Source organism: Triticum dicoccoides, chromosome 7A (genome assembly GCF_002162155.2).
Source record: "Triticum dicoccoides isolate Atlit2015 ecotype Zavitan chromosome 7A, WEW_v2.0, whole genome shotgun sequence".
Lineage (NCBI taxonomy): Eukaryota > Viridiplantae > Streptophyta > Magnoliopsida > Poales > Poaceae > Triticum > Triticum dicoccoides.
The window spans coordinates 199,923,053-199,942,314 of record NC_041392.1 but is presented as its reverse complement, the minus strand read 5'-3'; the positions used below and the strand labels follow the sequence as shown (position 1 = coordinate 199,942,314).

Genomic DNA, 19,262 nt, shown 5'->3' with positions numbered 1-19,262 from the left:
TAAACGGATCTAGGAAAAATGAAAAAAAAAAACTCTCAGATTGCGGCAAATTGCACACATGCAACGTGCCACTTGCCGAGGTAGAAGTGATCATGTATCCAGCAGCGGGAGTACCTGAATTCAGATGAGTGGGGTGCAGCCTCTAGCAAATTAAGTTCGATGAATACCATAAAATAACTAAAAATAAAAAATGGCACGAACAAATTCAGATGAGTGGAGTCCCTGAAGTGATCATGTATTCAGGTTTGAGTAAAGATGTTCGTGAGGACAATAGAAGGAAAACAAAATCATAACCTAGCTTGCTCACTGGTGAACCATGTACCGTTGATACATTTCTACACCCCATAAATCCCGCAAGCCTGGCATCCTACGGGCTACTCCACATACCATGGAAGTGACGAGCAAGATTTGACACATCATGCTTGCTGTTTTGTCTGGGCTTACAAGTTTGACGGGTGATAATTCCTACACTTTTTCCTCACTTCCTGTATTCAATCATTTCTGGGCAGTAGCGCCTCGACAGCACTTCCACTTGTTCGATGAAAGGCTTCTCCCTGTGGCCACCAATGGCGCGGACCATCTGGTTCCATCTTTGACGACAAACCTCCCCAGACCTGAGTAAAGAGTGAATAGCCCCGTTATTATAAAACCACAAGGGTACCAGAATTTGTTATTTGTTTCTGTATGAAAATGCATGCCCTTCTGAAACTTGACATGAAGCCCAAACCACAAGGGTCCCAGAATTTGTTTCTGTATGAAAATGCATGCCCTTCTGAAACTTGACATGAAACCCAAGCTTCCTGACAAAATACCAAGTATACCAGTAATCCAGCACTAAGGTACTAGTGTATGCCAGGGTTATTGGGAGGATTTAATCAAACTTGGTACATAACCCAAATGCACATTCGCTATTGTCCATTTTGCTAAAATTTAAATCTAAGGCACAAATAAGTAAAGTTAACAGCTCTGTTAACAAACTCTCTGGCTGTCAAGGAAAAAAGAAGTTGGTATTTGCTTCATATCCTTCACAGGAAAGACTATTTACTCCAATAACATGCCACCTTTAGTTTAGACCGCATTAGAGTATTTCAGACCATTGGAGTTGATAAAATGGGGTAACTGAACCAAACTACTTTGTGATCAAGAACATGGCATAGTTAAAGGTTGTGTGAGTTAGATCAGCAGACAGCACTAACCTGTGATCAAGTAGGCTGTCCCAGTCAACATCTTCAATACAGACAGCATCAACCTTTTGAAGCCTATTTTTCGTCAAAAAATTAGCACAGGGAGTATATTTTTGTTTCATTGTAACACGACACTGAAAATAAATAACACATATAGGAGGCCTAAGCCTGAAAAAAAATAGCATTTAAAACACTAACTTCAGTCCAACTGCGATGCAAATAAATAGATCGTTGAGAGAGAGAAAGGACTTGTGTTTCTTTCTGTTGAAACAAAGCTTATGTGCAAATTTGGAGAAAAGGCAGATGGATATGATATATTAGCTCGCATGTATGCTTGTTACCTGCCCACACCCCAGGGTGAGATAAACCCACCCCAACTGAGGATAATACCGCGATTCTTAATGCAAAAACAAGCCAGAACAAATCGACTCCAAAACTTTTTGTTTTGCAGGACCCATATTGTCATACTACATCTTAGATAACCAAGGCGTGCACCATTACAGTCATCAAGCATAAGAATATCAAACTTGCGGGGGAGTCATGGAATATTCAACACACAGCCTTGCAGCAACACTGACTCAATCCTATATTGCTACAAATGAGCCAAAGAAATCGATCTCTTTTAGTTCAAGAAATAAACCAGAAAATTTCACCATAAGTTGATCACTCAGAGCCTCATGTATTACAGCCAGGAACGAGGCATGGAATGCACCTGAGGGTGAGCGCGCAACCTCTTACTGTACTCTAATCCCACTCATAAACATACACTGTCTTCCGTTCCATATAGCCCATAACAGTGTTCAGTTAGTTCAAAACCAAACAAAGACTACAATGTTAAAACTGGTGCAAGCTACCAAGAATAGAGAGGGGGGAAATGTAAGAATGCCTGATTTCCATCCCTCCTCATTACATCGTGAGTTGTAACCCTAAACAACAAGCACCCTCGACAACAAGACCAGGCAAACAGCAACAGACAACATGACCAAAAATGTAAAAATTCCTGATTTCCATCCTTCCTCATTACTGAAATTCTTACTTCTAAAGTTCATGCCTTCATGGTACTACGTACACCCACAGCATTATTGGCATCAACCACACGTCAATACTTTCAGGAATTGCTGAAACAATATCTCCATAGGCAGGCTAAACCCTACCTTTCGAAACAGTTCTTTTTTAACTCTGTTGCAAAACAATGTGCAGTGTTTCAATGGCAAAAAGGCAATCATTATAATAGTCTGTAGAATCTTACGCTTCCACCAGTAGATAATCATCAACATCAGCCCAGACTCCTTCCTTGACCATCGGAGATGCTAATGTTTCGTACCTGAAAGAGCATCATGAATTAATGGTCATGCTGCCGTTACATAACTTGCGTGTAACCCAGTCTGAAGATGCATATACGCATATAGAAGCACAAGATTTAGGTGTATGAAGGATGTGTTAAAACTAGTTAAATTCAATGAAGCCCACATTATCCCATTAGCCCAATCCCAAACGTAGAAAAGCTAATAATATACAGATCTCAATTCTGTAAATACAAGCATGCCTGGTTAAGCAAATTAAGATTCTTCATCTCTAATTATTATAATTCCAAGAAAATTTGTATTCATAGAATGGCTAAAACAAACCAGTTGCAAGGTCTACTAAGTTAAATAAATTCAGATAAACGGATCTGATGCAATACAAAGTACTTTTCGAGAAAACGCAAAGGATTTGCGCTTCAATACAAAGTACTCGGTTAAGCACTTAAATCAATCTGATGCAATTCAACAACAAGCTTATCTCTGAAATGTCAAAATGAACAATTTAGATATAGAAACAATAAATAGGAGAAGATGGGAAAAAGAACATGGATTAAAGATTGCAATGCACATAGCGTTTAGTACAGATACAATGAGAAAACAAAGTTATGCATATATATGCAGCAAATAGAAATACTAACCACTTGAGGCAACAATTCTTGTGATTACGGGTGGTCAATTTATCACTGATGGCCTCCCAGGAAATGTTATCTCTTAGCTGTCACAGATGATAAGTAAGCCACCTCATTAGATTCAATCATGTGATTCAAGAATATGAACAGCTGTGAGCACAGTTCAAATCAGGAAAGCTTGACCAAAATACACAATATCAACAACATTGGTAAATTACAAACCAGCCGATGATCAGGATTTTTGATTTGATGGGCTTTCAGACGCAAGTCAAGGTTCACCAAATCAAACAAGTTTTGGTGTTCATCCTGAGTCCAACGTCCTGAAAAAATACCAGTCAAGGAATGCACACAGAATTGAAAAGGTTAGCAAGGTCTAAATTTTATCGCATACGGCATTAACTGGGTAGGATACATATTTTTTATCATGTGATGATACTGCATTAACTGGTTAGGATGCATAAGTTTTATCACATGATGATACTACATTCAGTTTTACCAAATGATGAGATAATGCATTCACGTGTATAGGACATTCAATTTTACCAATTTTATCATTCAATCTATACCCAGAATTTTGTTCAGTACAATCCTCCCTACTTATCCCATGAATGAACTTTGCAATTAACCGATAGTCAACAACTTAAAACTGGATAAATAATCATCTATAAACCATTGTTCCTGAGGCGGTAAGGCAAGGCGAGGCGCCTAACCCCCGCCTTTACCTTTGAAGCATGTAAGGTGAGACAAGGCGACGCGTTAGACATAGAGGAACAGAGCAATCAAGCAGTTTAGCACGTATATTGCAAGGAAAAATAAGAAAGACTGAGAGATGGGCCACGACCTATGCACTCCCCTATGGCCCAAAAGCCCATCTAGTAGCTATATACTCCTCCCGTGACCTAATTCCACTATCCTCACTCCCTCCTCCCTCACCACAGCCGCCACACACCTGCTATCTTTCCTCGTTGTAGCAGCAGCAGCATACAACCCTAAAACTCCTCCCTTCTGATCATAACCCTGGCATTCTCTGATTCTCCCTCACTGCAGCATCCCTTCTTCCTCAACAGCAGAGTATATCGGGCAAGGGAAGGCGACGGTGGAGGCAGGCAAATGAAGGGATGCTCGCTGGAGTACTGGGGAATGGTGGGGCCGTCGTCTCCAAGCCCCAGAAGCAGCCGCAAGGATGATGCAGCGAGGAACAGGCGGTAGCAGATACCTTTGACAGCAGTGGACCCTTCACTGAAGCAGTCGTACGTTTCATGTCTAAGGCAGGGCGGACGCCTTACCATCCTGGGGCGCCTCAGCACTTAGGCGACTCCTAAGTGACGCCTTAAAAACAATGCTACAAACACACTGTGATAGCATAGCTGTATTAGCCCCCAACTCAACAATGGTGTTGTTTCAACTTTTTATTAGTACAAACCAATATGCAAAGATGGGTTAAACTACTACCTGACAAACATGCCTGAGTTGTGACAACATGATGTGAGAAAACTCATGCTCATAGAATTAAAATGGCGTAAATAAGCATTTGCATGTTGAAGTTGCACTGAAATATTACAGTTCCGACAGATAATTTAGCCAAAATATGATAAAACTTCAGGAGCAACAGGCACCTTTTTTCAAGTTCTTAGGTTTTATTCTTCTCCAAGTATCTTTTACGTGGATCTCACTCTTTCCAAGTTCCCGTGCCAATGTCTTCCAATCCGTTCCATTGCTTTCGACAAACCTGCGCAATAATGCAGTGATCTGATCTTAATTATGTGAAGCAACAACAGGAGATATCAAAACATCTCTCAATAACAAATATCAAGAAAGTATGCTATGTGTAAGAGAGATATTAGTCGCTTCACAAGTTACAACACAATCTAAATCATAGTATCACAATCGTGGCAGGGTAAACAGCTCCACCACACAATCTCATTCATGATTCGCCAGTGATCTCACATGGGATAGTGTGCAGTATGATTCATAAGGAGTGACAATCCCTACTTGATGACAAGGGCACATTCTTGATACGGCAGGTTTTACAGAAATCTATTAGCGTGTTGTCCATAATGGCCTCCTTAATGGTGAGTTGCGTGAGGAGGTCTACATGCACCCACCACATGGGTATTATGCCAGACAACATGCTATGTCGTCTTCATTGCTCTCTTCATGACCTTAAGCTAGCCCCTCCTGCCTGATTCAAGGGTTTAGCGTTAGTGGTCACTGTTAGTGGTTTTTCACCGAGTGCTCATGATCCCGCTCTCTTGTCCACCTTTCGTCTTGTGGCCGGGCTCTTCTTCTATACATCGATGACATATAATCACCGACGACGGCTCTGAGTGCATTGCCTTTGTGAAGGCTCGTCTTAGTGAGCAGTTTCTTATGTCTGATCTTGGTCTTCTGCGCTACTTCCTTACGATTGAGGTTTCTTCTACCTCCAATGGCTTCTTGATATCCCAATGGAAGTACATCCAAGATCTTCTTGCTTGCTCTGCTCTTGCGGATGAGCACATTGTTCAGGCTCCAATGGAGCTCAACGTCCACCTCCGGGCTTCTGATGGTGAGGTGAGCGTCTTTCGGATCCGACACGCTAATGTCACCTTGTTGGGAGTCTTGTCTACCTAGCCGTCACTTGTCCGGATATCTCCCATCTAATTCACATCCTGAGTCGGTTCACTACAGTCACCTACTTCAAGTTCTACGATATCTTCGTGTGACTATCTCGCATCGTCTTTTCTTTCCACGATCCAGTTTGCTATAACTATAGGACTATTTGAGACGACTTGGCCTAGCGATCTTCGGATCATCGATCGCTTTCTGCTTACTATGTTTTTTCGTGGTGGTTCTCTCATTGCCTGGAAGACGAAGAAACAGATTGCAGTTTCCCGTTCGAGTGCAGAGGCTAAGTCACAAGGTATGGCTCTTTTGGTAGCAGAAGTGACTTGGCTACGGTGGTTGCTTGAAGATTTTGGTGTTTGTCACTACACTGACTCTTCTTTCGTCCAACGGTACGAGTGCTATCAGTATGGGTCGTGACCCTCTGAAGCACATTGGTGTTGATCAGATGATTGCTCTAGAGTATGTGCCTTCCTAGTTGTACTTAGCGGATATCTTCACGAAGACCCAGACTATCTTCGAACTCAGTGTTGTTGATTCAACATGAGTTTAAAAGAGGGAGGGGGTAGTTAGTTATACTCCCTCCGTTCCTAAATATAAGTCTTTAGAGATTCCAATGCGGACTACATACGGAGCAAAATGAGTGAATCTACACTCTAAAATATGTCTATATACATCCGTATGTAGTTCACATTGAAATCTCTAGAAAGAATTATATTTAGGAACGGAGGGAGTATATGTCATGTAATACCCCCCCCCCCAAATTGCATAGGGGGTTTTCTGCATATATATCATTTCTATATATATCAAGGCCTCATGGAAATGGATGTTGCATATTTTGTCACATAAACATCAGGAAGGGAGAAGGAGGTGATTGGACCACCATCACCATGGACATCTTCAATAGGAGTGGAGATTTGTAAACATGACACAAAGTAGCAGCAAACATGAAGTTCAACTTGATCACATTAGATAACAATAATATGATAGTACTTCCTAATAATAAAAACAATTGAGTAAATATGGTCATGCAAACAAATATAATTTTGTCTCGGCAAAAGGAATTTATGTACCGCCGAATCTGCTCTTTTTCGTCATCTGTCCATTTACGTTCAGCACTCCTATAGAGTAATATACGCGCTCGATGGTATATGGCCTCGTGAGGTCTATGGGGTAACGACTTCGCTGCAAAGAATGTGCATCAGCAATTAAATATTGTAAGTTGTCTTCTATAAGGGTTAGAAAAATAAATGGAATGATGATTACTTGGAAATTCAACATGATATGGTAAGTCTCAAGAAATACTTTTTCATACAGGTTACATGCTTAACTCACACTATCACACAAAGACAGGCTTAACATGAGGAGAAAATGCTCAAGAACTTAGCTCCAGGTTTTTGGCTTACCTATATCATCCCAACAACCCTTGAGCTCTGGGTATTTACTACAAGACCCAATCATCTCTAAGCCTTTCTCTCCCAGTTGTTTCAGCTAAATAAGAAACACAACGAGAACTGTCTCAAACATGTTGGGCATGGCACTTGCAATCAGGAGCGAATTTAGTGGTAAATAAAAAGGTAAAATCAACACATAAAACTCAAGCACACAAAACAATTAACATTAATGGATAAGGAAGGGAAGGCAGAAGGCAAAATAGAATATTAGTATGACAATATGCGCAAAATCCAAAATAATTTAGGACTGAACTAAGAGCAGTGCTGCATGGTTTCTTCTCATGCAGGGCATCACCCTCATCTATCTCTGGCATGCATGTAATAATAACATATAAGCCTGACATCATCAAAGATCTCTTCAAATTCAAATTTTGAAAAAGTCCTTCCCATGCAGGGCATCAGCCTCATCTATCTCTTGCATGCATGTAAAAATAACACATAAACTGAAATCAGCAAAGATTTCTTCATGTTCCAATTTTAAAAAAGTTTTATCCCTCAAACCGTTAACCCGATTGACGATCCACTTTTCATTTCGACAACTTCTCTTTTTTCATCTGTACTTGCCAGGTTGGTGTTACTTACTTACCAGGTTATTGGCCATTTAGTTGCCAGATTAAATTAACTTGGTTGCGATGTTGTTGAACGTCAATGTACGCCACTAGAAGACTTGCTTCATGGTACTTGTGCTGGTTCATACCACGTCTTACTTATTGTTAACACTTGAATAGTAACTCTCGAGCTCTGCATAACATTGTGATGTCTAAAAACATACAAAACTATTGCCTGGTAACTATACACAGTTATTGTAGGAATTGTTCACTGCTAACATGACGACCACGATTAACATAGCATAGCTACTGATGGGGACAAAAAAATTGCTGAAACATGTCAACATGGGATCTAGTTTCAAAGCCCTCGTCAAGACAAACTCGCCAGCGAAAACGGATTATTAATCGGATTAACGGTATGTGAAATAAATCATTGTGAAATTTCTAATTTAGCAATTAATGTGATGATGTCAGCATGAGGCGGGAGATTCCTGCATGCAACTGATGAGGAAAATCCCATTGCGATGCCACCACATGGGAGAGCACTTTTGCATACATATGTAGCATAAATTTTCCGAATGATTTAACTTCAAAATGAGCTGTAGATGTAAGTCAGCATCCATTCGCACAAAATGAGTATTCATGATATACATGAGGATCTATATTCATTCATTTAATATTTTCTTGATATTAAAACTCAAACTACCAATTCACAGCAGAATAAAATTCAACTAAATCAATTACTTCTTAACAGTAAAGACTAAAGACAGTGGAGAAAATAAGTAAATATATTTAAAAAACGATGGAGTATGGTAATGCAGAAAATTAATATGTATTCGACTATATTTGTAAAGTCCAACCATCGTAGGAAACTTTCTGGTAAGTTTTCAAGCTAAGGGAAAGAAAATTTCATTTGTACAGGACAACCATACTTCAGTACGGTCATACGGTACTTCAACTCGATAAAAAAAAACTTCATATTAAATGCTCAGCTGAAGTGCATTATACAAACCCATAACACATGCACCTATAAGTAATAACTGTAATAACAAGTTTATGTTTCATCGATATGCTGTGATTTAAAACACGATTGATAGTAGTTCCACATGTAGATGGGATCAAATTGAAATAACATATGGTTGTCATCAATCATTTTATGTTAAAGAGAAACTATCCATCTAAATTATAAAGTTCAATCATCCTTTCCTCAAACCCCCAGGCCAGGGGCATAGCTTCCATTCAGTTTAGGTTTGCTCACTGTCACATGAATGCAAAAAATATAAGCAAGAGATGCAACCTCTGCGTAATCCCTCATAGCTTCCATGAGGATGGCATCTTCCTCTGTGGTAAACCGATGTCCATGTACAAGTTCAGATTCACCACCACTGACATCCTCTTCATCATCAGCACCTGAAACATATAACCAGTCAAAGGATGCACACACAGAATAGGAAAAGGTTAGCAAGAAGGTCTAAATTTTATCGCATGATGATACTGCATTAACTGGGTAGGATGCATAATTTTTATCACGATTATGTATTCACTTTCACCCCAAAAAGAAGATAATGCATTCACTAGGTAGGACGTATGGTTTCCATATTCACATGATGATTACCAAGAATACAATCATCCCTTTACTTATCTCATGACCAAACTTTGCATTTAACTGATAGTTAACATCTTAAAACTGGATAAATAATCATCTACAAACACACTTTGTGATAGTATAGATGCTTTAGCCCCCAACTCATGCTGTCGTTTCAACTCCTGTTTTGTCAGTAATTTCAATATTAGAGCAAACCAATATGTGAGGTTTGTTGTTGTTGCACATGACATACCTAAACCAAATATTAACTAGAATGCAGAGCTGGGTTAAACTACTACCATTAACATGACAAATTTGCCTGAGTAGTGACAAAATGATGTGAGAAAAATCATGCCCGAAGAATAAAAACATCCTAATTCCTAAAATAAACATACATGTTAAAGTAGTGCTGAAATATTACAGTTGCGACAGATGTATTAGCTAAAATATGATAGAACTTTAGGAGCAACGGGCACCTTTTTTCTTCTTAGGTTTTATTCTTCTCCAAGCATGTTTTACATGGATCTCACTCTTTCCAAGTTCCTGTGCCAGTGTTTTCCAATCCGTGCCATTTTTCTCGACAAACCTGCATCATAATGCAGCGATCTAATCTTAATCATGTGAAACAACAACAGGACATATCAAAACATTTTTCAATACGAATATCAAGAAAGTGCTTCAATCTAAATCATAGTATCACAATCACGTCAGGGCAAACAGTAATCCACCGCACAATCTCATTCAAGATTGGCTAACGATCTGAAATTGGCTGGTGCACAGTATGATTCATGGGGAGTGGCAATCCCATATGCTTACTTGACAACAGTGATGCATTCTGATGGTGATGACGCTTTGAAAGGTTTACAATTTACACCAGTCACCACCCTCACCAATGCAACTAACCTTTGTCACCATCAGATTTTGCTCCAATGTCAGACAGGTCAGATCAGACCACTGTTGTCCCTGTCAAACAAGCATATCCTCATCCCCCTTCCACTGCCATTTGAAGGAAGTGGGAGTGCTAGGTTGAGTCAAAGTAAATAGATTGGGACAGTGGTAGCAGTGACAAGAAGCCCATGAGGAAGTTGACAACAGGTGACATGGAAATTTTGCATTAGCTACTCCCTCTACTTCAAGCGACGGAGCCAGGCCCATCCAACAAGCACCTACCTCCCTTTTCAATTTTTTAACTCCTACATAATCTAATTTATTAGTTGCAAAACAAAATTAATTCATGGAAATCAAAGTCCATGCACTGGAATTATAGGTTTGTTAACTGCCTGACGGGAGAACCTTATTTTCTCATACCATGAACCCAAAACAAACCATGTATCAGGTAGCTCTGCTATGAGATCGCAAGGAGAACTTGCAAAAAGTATCAAACAGAGTAACAAGTTACATTGGGATAAACAAATTAGACTACACAGAGGCATTTGCTAATATACATTAGTGGCACATGCAGGTTGATGTTGGTTTATCAGACTTTGGTGACACACATAACCACCAAGCAAAAGGTATAAACATCAGGAAGGGAGAAGGAGGCGAACAGGACCCTGTCACTAATTGACATCTTCAATAGGAGTAAGGATTTGTAAACACATACTAACAAGTAGCACCAAACATGAAGTTCAACTTAATCACATTAGATAACAACATGATTACTTAATAGTAAAGACAATTGAGTAAATATGGATCATGCAGAAAACAAATATAATTTTGTCTCAGCAAAAGGAATTTGCGTACCGCCGAATCTGCTCTTTTTCTTCATCTGTCCATTTACATCCGGAGCTCCTATGGAGTAATGTATGTGCTCGCCTGTATATGGCCAAGTAAGGTCTATGGGGTAACGATTTCGCTGCAAAGAATGTGCATCAGCAATTAAATATTATAAGTTGTCTGCAATCCAGGTAAGAAAAAGGGATGGATGTTGATTGCTTGGAAATTCAACGTGAGATGGTGGGTCTTAATAAAGACTTTTTCATAAAGGTTACATGCATAACTGACATTAACACACGAAGAGCATGAGGAGGAAACGTTGAAGAACATAACTCCAGATTTTTTGGCTTACCTATATCATCCCAACAACCCTTTAGCTCTGGATATTTACGACAAGACCCAATCATCTCTAAACCTTTCTCTCCCAGTTGCTTCATCTAAAATAAGAGACACAACGAGAACTCTCTCAATTATGTTGGGCATGGCATTTGCAATCACGAGCGAATTTAGTGGTAAACAAAAAAATCAACACATAAAACTCGAGCACACAAAAAAAGAATATAACATTAATGGGTAAAGGAAGGGTAGGCAGAAAGCAAAATAGAATATTGGTGGATATGCACAAAATCCAAAATAATTTAACTTCAAAATGAGACCATTGTAGATGCTAATTTAGCATACATTAGCGCAAAATGAGTATTCGAGATATACTTGAAGATTTATATTCATGCATTTAATTATTCTCTTTATATTAAAATTCAAATTAAAAATTCACAGCAAGATGAAGTTCAACTAAATCACATTGGAAAAATAAATGGTTACTTCTTAACAGTAAAGACAATGGAGAAAATAAGTACATAAGTTAAAAAACAATGGAGAAAATATGGTAAATTAATATATATATTCAACTATTTGTAAAGTCCAACCACTGTAAGGAACTTTCTATAACTCTCCCAGCCAGTTCCTACCTAAGGGAACGAACATTTTATTTACAGGACAAGCATACTTCCGTTCGTCATAGAATACTTTGATTCGATACAAAAAAACTTCCATATTAAATGCTCAGCTGGAGTGCTTTATACAAACCCATATACTCCCTCCATCCCAAAATAAGTGACTCAACTTTGTACTAACTTTAGAACAGAGTTAATACAAAGTTGAGACACTTATTTTGGGACGGAGGGAGTATAACATATGCACCTATAAGTAATAAGTAACTGTAATAAGTTCATGTTTTATCGATATGCTGTGATTTAAAAGAAATTACCATAGTTCCATGTGTAGGTTGGATCAAATTAAAATAACATATGGTTGAAATCAATCATATTAAGTTAAAGAAAAAACATCCATCTAAATTATAAAATAGAAGCAGCCTTTTGTCAAAAAAAAAAAACATGGGCATAGCTTCCATTCAGTTTAAATCTGCTCATTGTAACATGAATGCAAAAATTTAAAGCAAGAGATGCAACCTCTGCGTAACCCCTCATAGCTTCCATGAGGGCGGCGTCTTCCTCTGGGGTAAATCGACCATGCACACTTTTCGATTCATTGCTGATGCCATCCTCTTCATTATCACCACCTTCAATGCTAAACACCTCCGCAGAATTAGCAAAGCTCACCCGCTTACCTTTCTTCTTTGACAGAGCTGCCTTTTCCTTCTGTTTTCCTCCTCCAATCCCCTCCCCATCACCACCTTCGGTTCTAAACATCTCCGCGGAATCAGCAAAACTCACCTGCTTACCCTTTGTTGACCGAACTGACTTTTCTTTCTCTTTTTTCCCTCCTCCAATCCCCTTGCTCTTCTTTTTCTTCTTATCATCATTACCATCTACACCAGCTTCCTCTCCCCCAGCAGATGCATTCTCACTAAAGTCTGGACTGGCTTTACTCCTTTCCTTTCCTCCCTTCTTAATCTCTCTATTCTCACCTTCATTGCTATTTTCGGTTTGGCTGCTCTCTTCCAGCACAACTGAATGCTCCTTCTTTTTCTTCTTGTATTCTCTTGTCACGATTTGATCAGCAGCAGGTGCACCATCATCACTCTTGCGTTTGCTCTTCTTTGCCTTGCTAGACTGTTTTCCCTCAACCTTGTCTCCCTCTGCATACTTTGCCCCTGAATTTCCAACAGTAGTATCAAATGTCTGCTTCTGCTGCCCAGTCTTCTCAGCTTCTTTCTCTTCCTTCTTTTTCTTCTTGACTTTCTTCACCTTGTCTTTGCTCATATCGCCCTGGGCGAGCTCCAAACAGGGCGTTACCTCCATCAAGCCAGAAGTTTCAGCTTGCTCCTTACCAACAGTAGTATCAAAACTCTGCTTCTGCTCAGTCATATCAGCTTCTTTCTCTTTCTTCTTCTCCTCCTTCCTTCTCTTCTTGTCTTTCTTCACATTGTCTTTGTTCATGGCACCCTCCGAACAAGGCGCCATCGAGCCCGACTTCTTGGCCTGCTCCTCACCAACACCGTTCTCTATGCTACCTGAAACGACTGGAACATTCTCCTTGCTCTTCGTCTCCTCACTGCGGCCCTTCCCTTTCTTGCGCTTGTGGCCTTCTTTCTCCTCCGCAGCGCCTACCACAGCCTCCTCCTTAACTTTTTCTGCGACCGAATCAGCCTCAGTTGCCTTTTCATCTGTGCGACGCTTCAATTTATCCTTCGCCTTCCCCTCTTCATCACGATGCTTCGCCTTCTTCTTGAGGCGGCGGCCTTCCCGTTCCACGCGCTCTTCGTCCATATGCACGGCAAGGGACGAGCGCGGAACAGCAGGAGGCGGCCGGGCGGCGCGGTTTGGTGTCGGCGGCGAGTGGCTGCGGCAGCTGCGCGGTTGCGGCGGCGGAAGGGAGAGGGGGAAGAGGTGGTGGCGGGTGCGACACCGACGGACGGCGCTGCCGCGCTGGCGAAGGCGAGCGCGAGGGGACGGCTACGGTGAGCCGGCCGCCGCGTGGCCGGTGTCGGTGTTGCCGTTAGGGCTTGGGAGGCGCTGTGTCTGTGTCTGTCGAGGAGCTCTGGTCCGGTTGGTTGTCGCCGGCATATGGGCCAGAAGCGGGCCTGGGGTGTGTGTGGACTGGACTGCTCGGCTGGTTTCCTCCGCAAAGACTACGGCCCGAGCGCCCAGATGGGGCTGCAGCCCGGCAAAGCAGGCCAACGGCGGCGAAGAGGTCGACGGAAAGGAGGAGAGGAAGGCGACGGCGGGACGGACGGAGGAGGAGAGGGCCGCGGAGGGCTGCCGGCGGGGCGGCGGCGGGCTGGCGCGGCTAGGGTTCCTGACGAGGAACAAATGGCGTCGTGGCGTGGGCTAGGGATTCGACCTGGTCGGAAGTTCACAGCGAACCCGTACGTAACTTTTTACACAACTAGAAGGAAACCCAGCGCGTTGCTGCGGGAATTTTAGTGCATATATTGTGAGTTTCATGAAGTAAAATGCTAATTTCAGTCAATCCTATCTAAAATGAAACAAATAATGGATGGGGTAGGATCATACATGCATATGAATCCAGAAATGTATATAATTTGCTTAGAAACAATGATAGTTGGACCAAACAACCAGATGAAACTTTGCTTGGGTTGCTCAAGCTTTTGGCAAATGTGAACAGTATATATACATATAAAAATTACATGGCAGAAAGTATGATAAGTACGAACTATTACAGTACAAAATGTTATTATATTTTGCACAACACTTTGTCTATCCAAACCAAAATTACAATAACATTTAATCACCAAGCAAGATGTCGTATACCACTTTCATCATAGATATTTTTTGGTACGCGAGAACAAACAGATTTGCCAGCAAAGCTATGCTAATAACAAATGCTCTGGAGACTTCAATGGCTAAAAGTTTGCAACATAGTAGTATGCGAATATAGATAAAAAATGAAGAATTTATGTAGCTCACGGAGCAATGCTCAATACAAAGAAAAACAGTAAAATCATATGCATAATATGGTGATATTGGTAGTTTGTTACTTTTACCAGCAAAGAAGATGATTTGTGTATGAAATGAACCAAATTCTAGTTACTTGACGTCCAAACTATTCCAGTTGATGGCCTTCCTCATGCAGCCTTGGTCCAAGCTAGCAAGCTCATCTTTCCTATTAGGGTTGAACAACAAACCAAAATTAAATGCAGTTAGCCTCGGCTTATGGACTTAACTGAAATCTCACCTTTGACAGACCAATGGGGCATCTTCTGTAGCACAACACATACATACAGGTATTCCCTTAATTATTAATTTATGCTCAATAACTCTGCAGATTGAAATGCAGTTAGCCTCGCCTTATGGATTTAAATGGTCTAATATGAACTTTTACCTACCTTGTGATGATGGGGGATTTTCACAATCACATCATAACCCAAAAAAGGATAGAGATGGGGGGAGACCATGAGATCGCCATAATTAACTAAGCACGATAAACATACAAATGAAAAGTATCGTCAAGCATAAACTGGGGAATTGACATTCATCACGTGCCTTACCAAAATTGGCTGTGCCAATCTCACATCAGAAGGCTGTGCCTATACCAGGATTAGATGTTGATGCAATGCATATGCATAGATTGCGGTGAGAGCAAGCTCGAGTAGTGCAGCTCCACTGCTCCAATGCGAGCTCCTTCTGTTTGGATGCGGCTTGCCAACAGACAAGAGGAGGCAGTGAAGCGTGTTTCAGTTGTGAAGCACGACATATATCACAAAGCATTGAGCAACTACATTGAACAAAGCATCTTCAAAAAATCAGTGGTAAAAGCGTGTTTCAGTTGTGAAGCACGACATATCATAAAGCATTGAGCAACTACATCGAACAAAGCATCTCCAAAAAATCAGTGGTAAAAGTCTCACTTCAGTTATGTGGTCTCACCAAAAAATGATGAATGGGTTACCTTTGCCACACCAGACACGATCACTATCTGTGGCCATTAATGTTACCTCTTCATCTTATTCATTCCATTTTCCTTCAGTAACACAATATTGGTAGGTCGACGAAAAATATAGATCAAAACTGCTCTTGGAAATATAGATCAAAACTGCTCTTGGAAATATAGATCAAAACTGCTCTGAATAAAATCCAAATCTGATTGAACTGCAAGAGGACAAAACAGATCATTAAGTCCATAATATCAATTACCTTCGGATTTGGTGATGTACAAGTAATTAGGGAAAGAGTAATACATTACTGAACCGCACCTACCTTACTGACGGGAACATTGACGCCAATGGTAATGTTTCGGTCTGATTGAGAGAGCATAGCGAACAAGAGTAAAGAAAAGAAAATAGTTTGGTAGAGGCAAGTAGAGCCCAGCTGCAAGGAGCCCCTCGTATTCTCTCCTGTCACAGCCACACCAACTAGATCGACAGATCGTTGTTCTTCACGCCGGGGCAAAGGGAAGAGCGGCTGAGGGGCTGCACGACGGGCTGTACGACTGAGGGGCAAAGCCGACGCAGGGCGCCGGCGAAGCGATCTCATCCGGGCGAACCCTCGAGGCCCATCTTGGCGCCGAAGCTCTATTCCGGCGGCTAGGAGTCGGGACTCGATCAAGAATAGAATAGGTGGGATTGGAAGATGAGATGCGCGGACCCGGTCTATTCATTGGAGAGAAATATATGGTGGGGAGATGAGATGATGCATCTAGGCTAGTGCCCTTGGAAGAGGAAACAATTTCAGTCAAGCCTTTAGTCGGATGTTACGTTTGAAACATAACTGCTCGCTGAGAAGACAAAAAATATAGAAAGAAGTGGTGGTTCCTCCTCCAGTACTGCTGGTAACCGAACACTAACGTATGTGGCCACTATTTTTTACGCTGGTTAACTTGTGGCTGGCCCCTCCCGTAAGTGGGTGAAGAAATGATGATGTGGCTGGGCTGTTGATGTGGACAGCTTGCATATCAAGAAAAAGAGATAGTGGGAATAAACTATTTAGGTATTATAGATACGCCTTTCTTTCGGCTTCGCAGACGTTCAGCCCAACTCCACCCATGGACTTTTTTTCTTTTTTTTCGAAAATGTACACCATAGGCATATATTATACCAGTGTATTTATAGAAGGAACGATACAAAGATGAAACGCATACAAGCAACAAAAACCAAGAAAGATACAAGTGGTTATACTCCTACATACTACCTTCGCCGCAACTACCAAGCACCCACGAACTTCACCGTCGCCGGAGAAGAAGAGCACTAGAAACTGTTCCACATCTTGACATTGAAGAAATCCCTAGCCAGGAAGCGTTAACGAGTCACGGTAGCCACCAACCCCGGAAGGTTGGATCTACCCCGATAAAAAACATCGACCAGAGGAGCCCTTCGAGCCTCTTCAACGCCAGATCCGGGGCCAACACCCACCCGCCCTTTAACACATGGCTGGATCCTCCACGATCTTCCGCATATCTACAGCAATCATCATTGCCGCGCTCGAAGATCAGCTCATTCTCGCCATCACGCCAAGACGCAACGCCAGATCGAGAAACCGGGGCTCCCCTCCCCCTCATGACGGCAAGACAGCGACTAGAGGGGAAGGGGAGCGACAGAGTTCCCGACGGGCACCCTGGGTCTGGAAGCACCTCCTGTTGATTGTTGGTTTTGCAAGAGGAACGCTTGTGTGGCAACTCTACGTGTGGACCTGGTGAAGCGCGGAGCTAGGAGAGATATGAATGAATGAAGCCTATGTATCGCTCACCACAACGCTAATGTTGTGTCGGCCTGTTAGCAGACAGTAAATCACTAGAAAGTTTCGGCTGATTTAGGGAAACTTCTCTACCCAGTTTCTGGAAGCTTCCAGACATGTTTTTTTTCTTTTCCTTTTGCTGATTTTTCTATTTCCTCAAGTATCTATTTTTTAGTTTTTCTTCTTTTGTAAAATAGATGAATATTTTTAAAATTCATGAACATTTTTCCAAACACCTGAATATTAAATATGATAACTTTTCTTAATTCATGAACATTTTTTTATTTGTGAAGATTTGTAAATTCATTAACATTTTTAATTCATGAATATTTTCTAAAATATGCAAACAATTTTCAAATTTGTGACACTTTAAACATTTATTTAATTTTATGGGAATTTTAAAAATTGCAAACATTTTAAAATTTTGTGGACTTATTTCAAATTCAAGGAAAAAATGTGAAAGTTTGTCAAATTCGTAAAAAACATTTTTTTACAATTTGCAAATATTTTTAAAATTCATGTACATTTTGTCAAACTTGTGGTCATTTTTAAAATTTGCAAACATTTTTATATTAGTGAATACTTTTTATAATTCACAAAGATTTATTTAAAATTAGTGATAATTTTAAGTTGAAATAAAATCGATTGAAATAATAAATGAAGTGAAAAAATCGTGATTGCTCGTTGGGAGATTTCACTTAGTGGGCCAGGCTCATAGGGGATAGCGTGTGGGCGACGCGAGTGTCGTGCTCGCAATGAGCGACACATATCAGCGTATGTTTCCCTCCACGTTTGGTGTTCAATATTGTTGAAAGTAGGCCTTAAGCTTCGTGCTCCTGTCACGTGGGAAGGCGTAGCTGAGACGGTGCTTCTGGAAGTGCTAGTTATCAACTAGAGAGGGTGAATAGGCGATTTTTATAAATGTCTTCGAAGATGCGAAAGCAAAATAGTAACTAAATAGGATACAGCGGAAGATAAACTACACTAGGCATGCTAGAATGTCAAACAACATTTGAAGTGATATGTGAAGACAAACAACAACTAGGTAGAACGGAGTAGATTAGGAAGATAGTGTCAAGACAAAGATGTAATCAGAGGGGATGTCTTCACACAATGTCTTCAAATAGAGCTGGTATGCAATGACTTCATGAAACTAAACTATAGGTAAAGAAGTGAAGTGATAGAACCAGTTGCTCGGAGAATACAAATGATTTGTTGGACCAGTTTCAGTTGCTGTGACAACTGTACGTTTGGTTAGGGAGGCTAAGATTGAACTCTTAAGACCATTGAGGGAGTCCTGGATTAGGGGGTGTCCGGATGGCCGGACTATACCTTCAGCCGGACTCCTGGACTATGAAGATACAAGATTGAAGACTTCGTCCCGTGTCCGGAAGAGACTTTCCTTGGCGTGGAAGGCAAGCTTGGCGATACGGATATGTAGATCACCTACCATTGTAACCGACTTTGTGTAACCCTAACCCTCTCCGGTGTCTGTATAAACCGGAGGGTTTTAGTCCGTAGGACAACATACAGAACAACAATCATACCATAGGCTAGCTTCTAGGGTTTAGCCTCTCCGATCTCG

General features: G+C 41.0%; 1 protein-coding gene across 1 annotated transcript; it reads right to left on the bottom strand.

Moving 5' to 3' along the window:
- Window positions 1-210: 210 nt before the first annotated feature.
- On the bottom strand, window positions 211-16,652 carry LOC119329493 (DNA-binding protein REB1-like). The gene is made up of 17 exons (XM_037602550.1): window positions 16,205-16,652; window positions 15,496-16,096; window positions 15,334-15,419; window positions 15,183-15,266; window positions 12,494-15,110; window positions 11,377-11,461; window positions 11,052-11,163; window positions 9,785-9,894; window positions 9,021-9,133; window positions 7,128-7,212; window positions 6,795-6,906; window positions 4,734-4,846; window positions 3,340-3,437; window positions 3,127-3,203; window positions 2,434-2,508; window positions 1,197-1,259; window positions 211-614 (listed from the first exon to the last, which is right to left on the bottom strand). Exons 5-17 carry the CDS (start codon window positions 13,751-13,753, stop codon window positions 479-481), a joined length of 2,439 nt encoding a protein of 812 aa, XP_037458447.1. The 5' UTR covers window positions 13,754-15,110; window positions 15,183-15,266; window positions 15,334-15,419; window positions 15,496-16,096; window positions 16,205-16,652; the 3' UTR covers window positions 211-478.
- Between the last annotated feature and the right edge of the window lie 2,610 nt (window positions 16,653-19,262).

What these genes read in the sequence shown, in the direction of transcription:
- LOC119329493 (XM_037602550.1), bottom strand. Translation starts at nt 13,753, where the DNA reads ATGGACGAAGAGCGCGTGGAACGGGAAGGCCGCCGCCTCAAGAAGAAG. An exon ending in GGGTTGTTGGGATGATATAG is followed by an intron (nt 6,907 to 7,127) that starts GTAAGCCAAAAA and finishes CATTCTTTGCAG; the next exon opens with CGAAGTCGTTACCCCATAGA. An exon ending in GACAGCCTACTTGATCACAG is followed by an intron (nt 615 to 1,196) that starts GTTAGTGCTGTC and finishes CTCTTTACTCAG; the next exon opens with GTCTGGGGAGGTTTGTCGTC.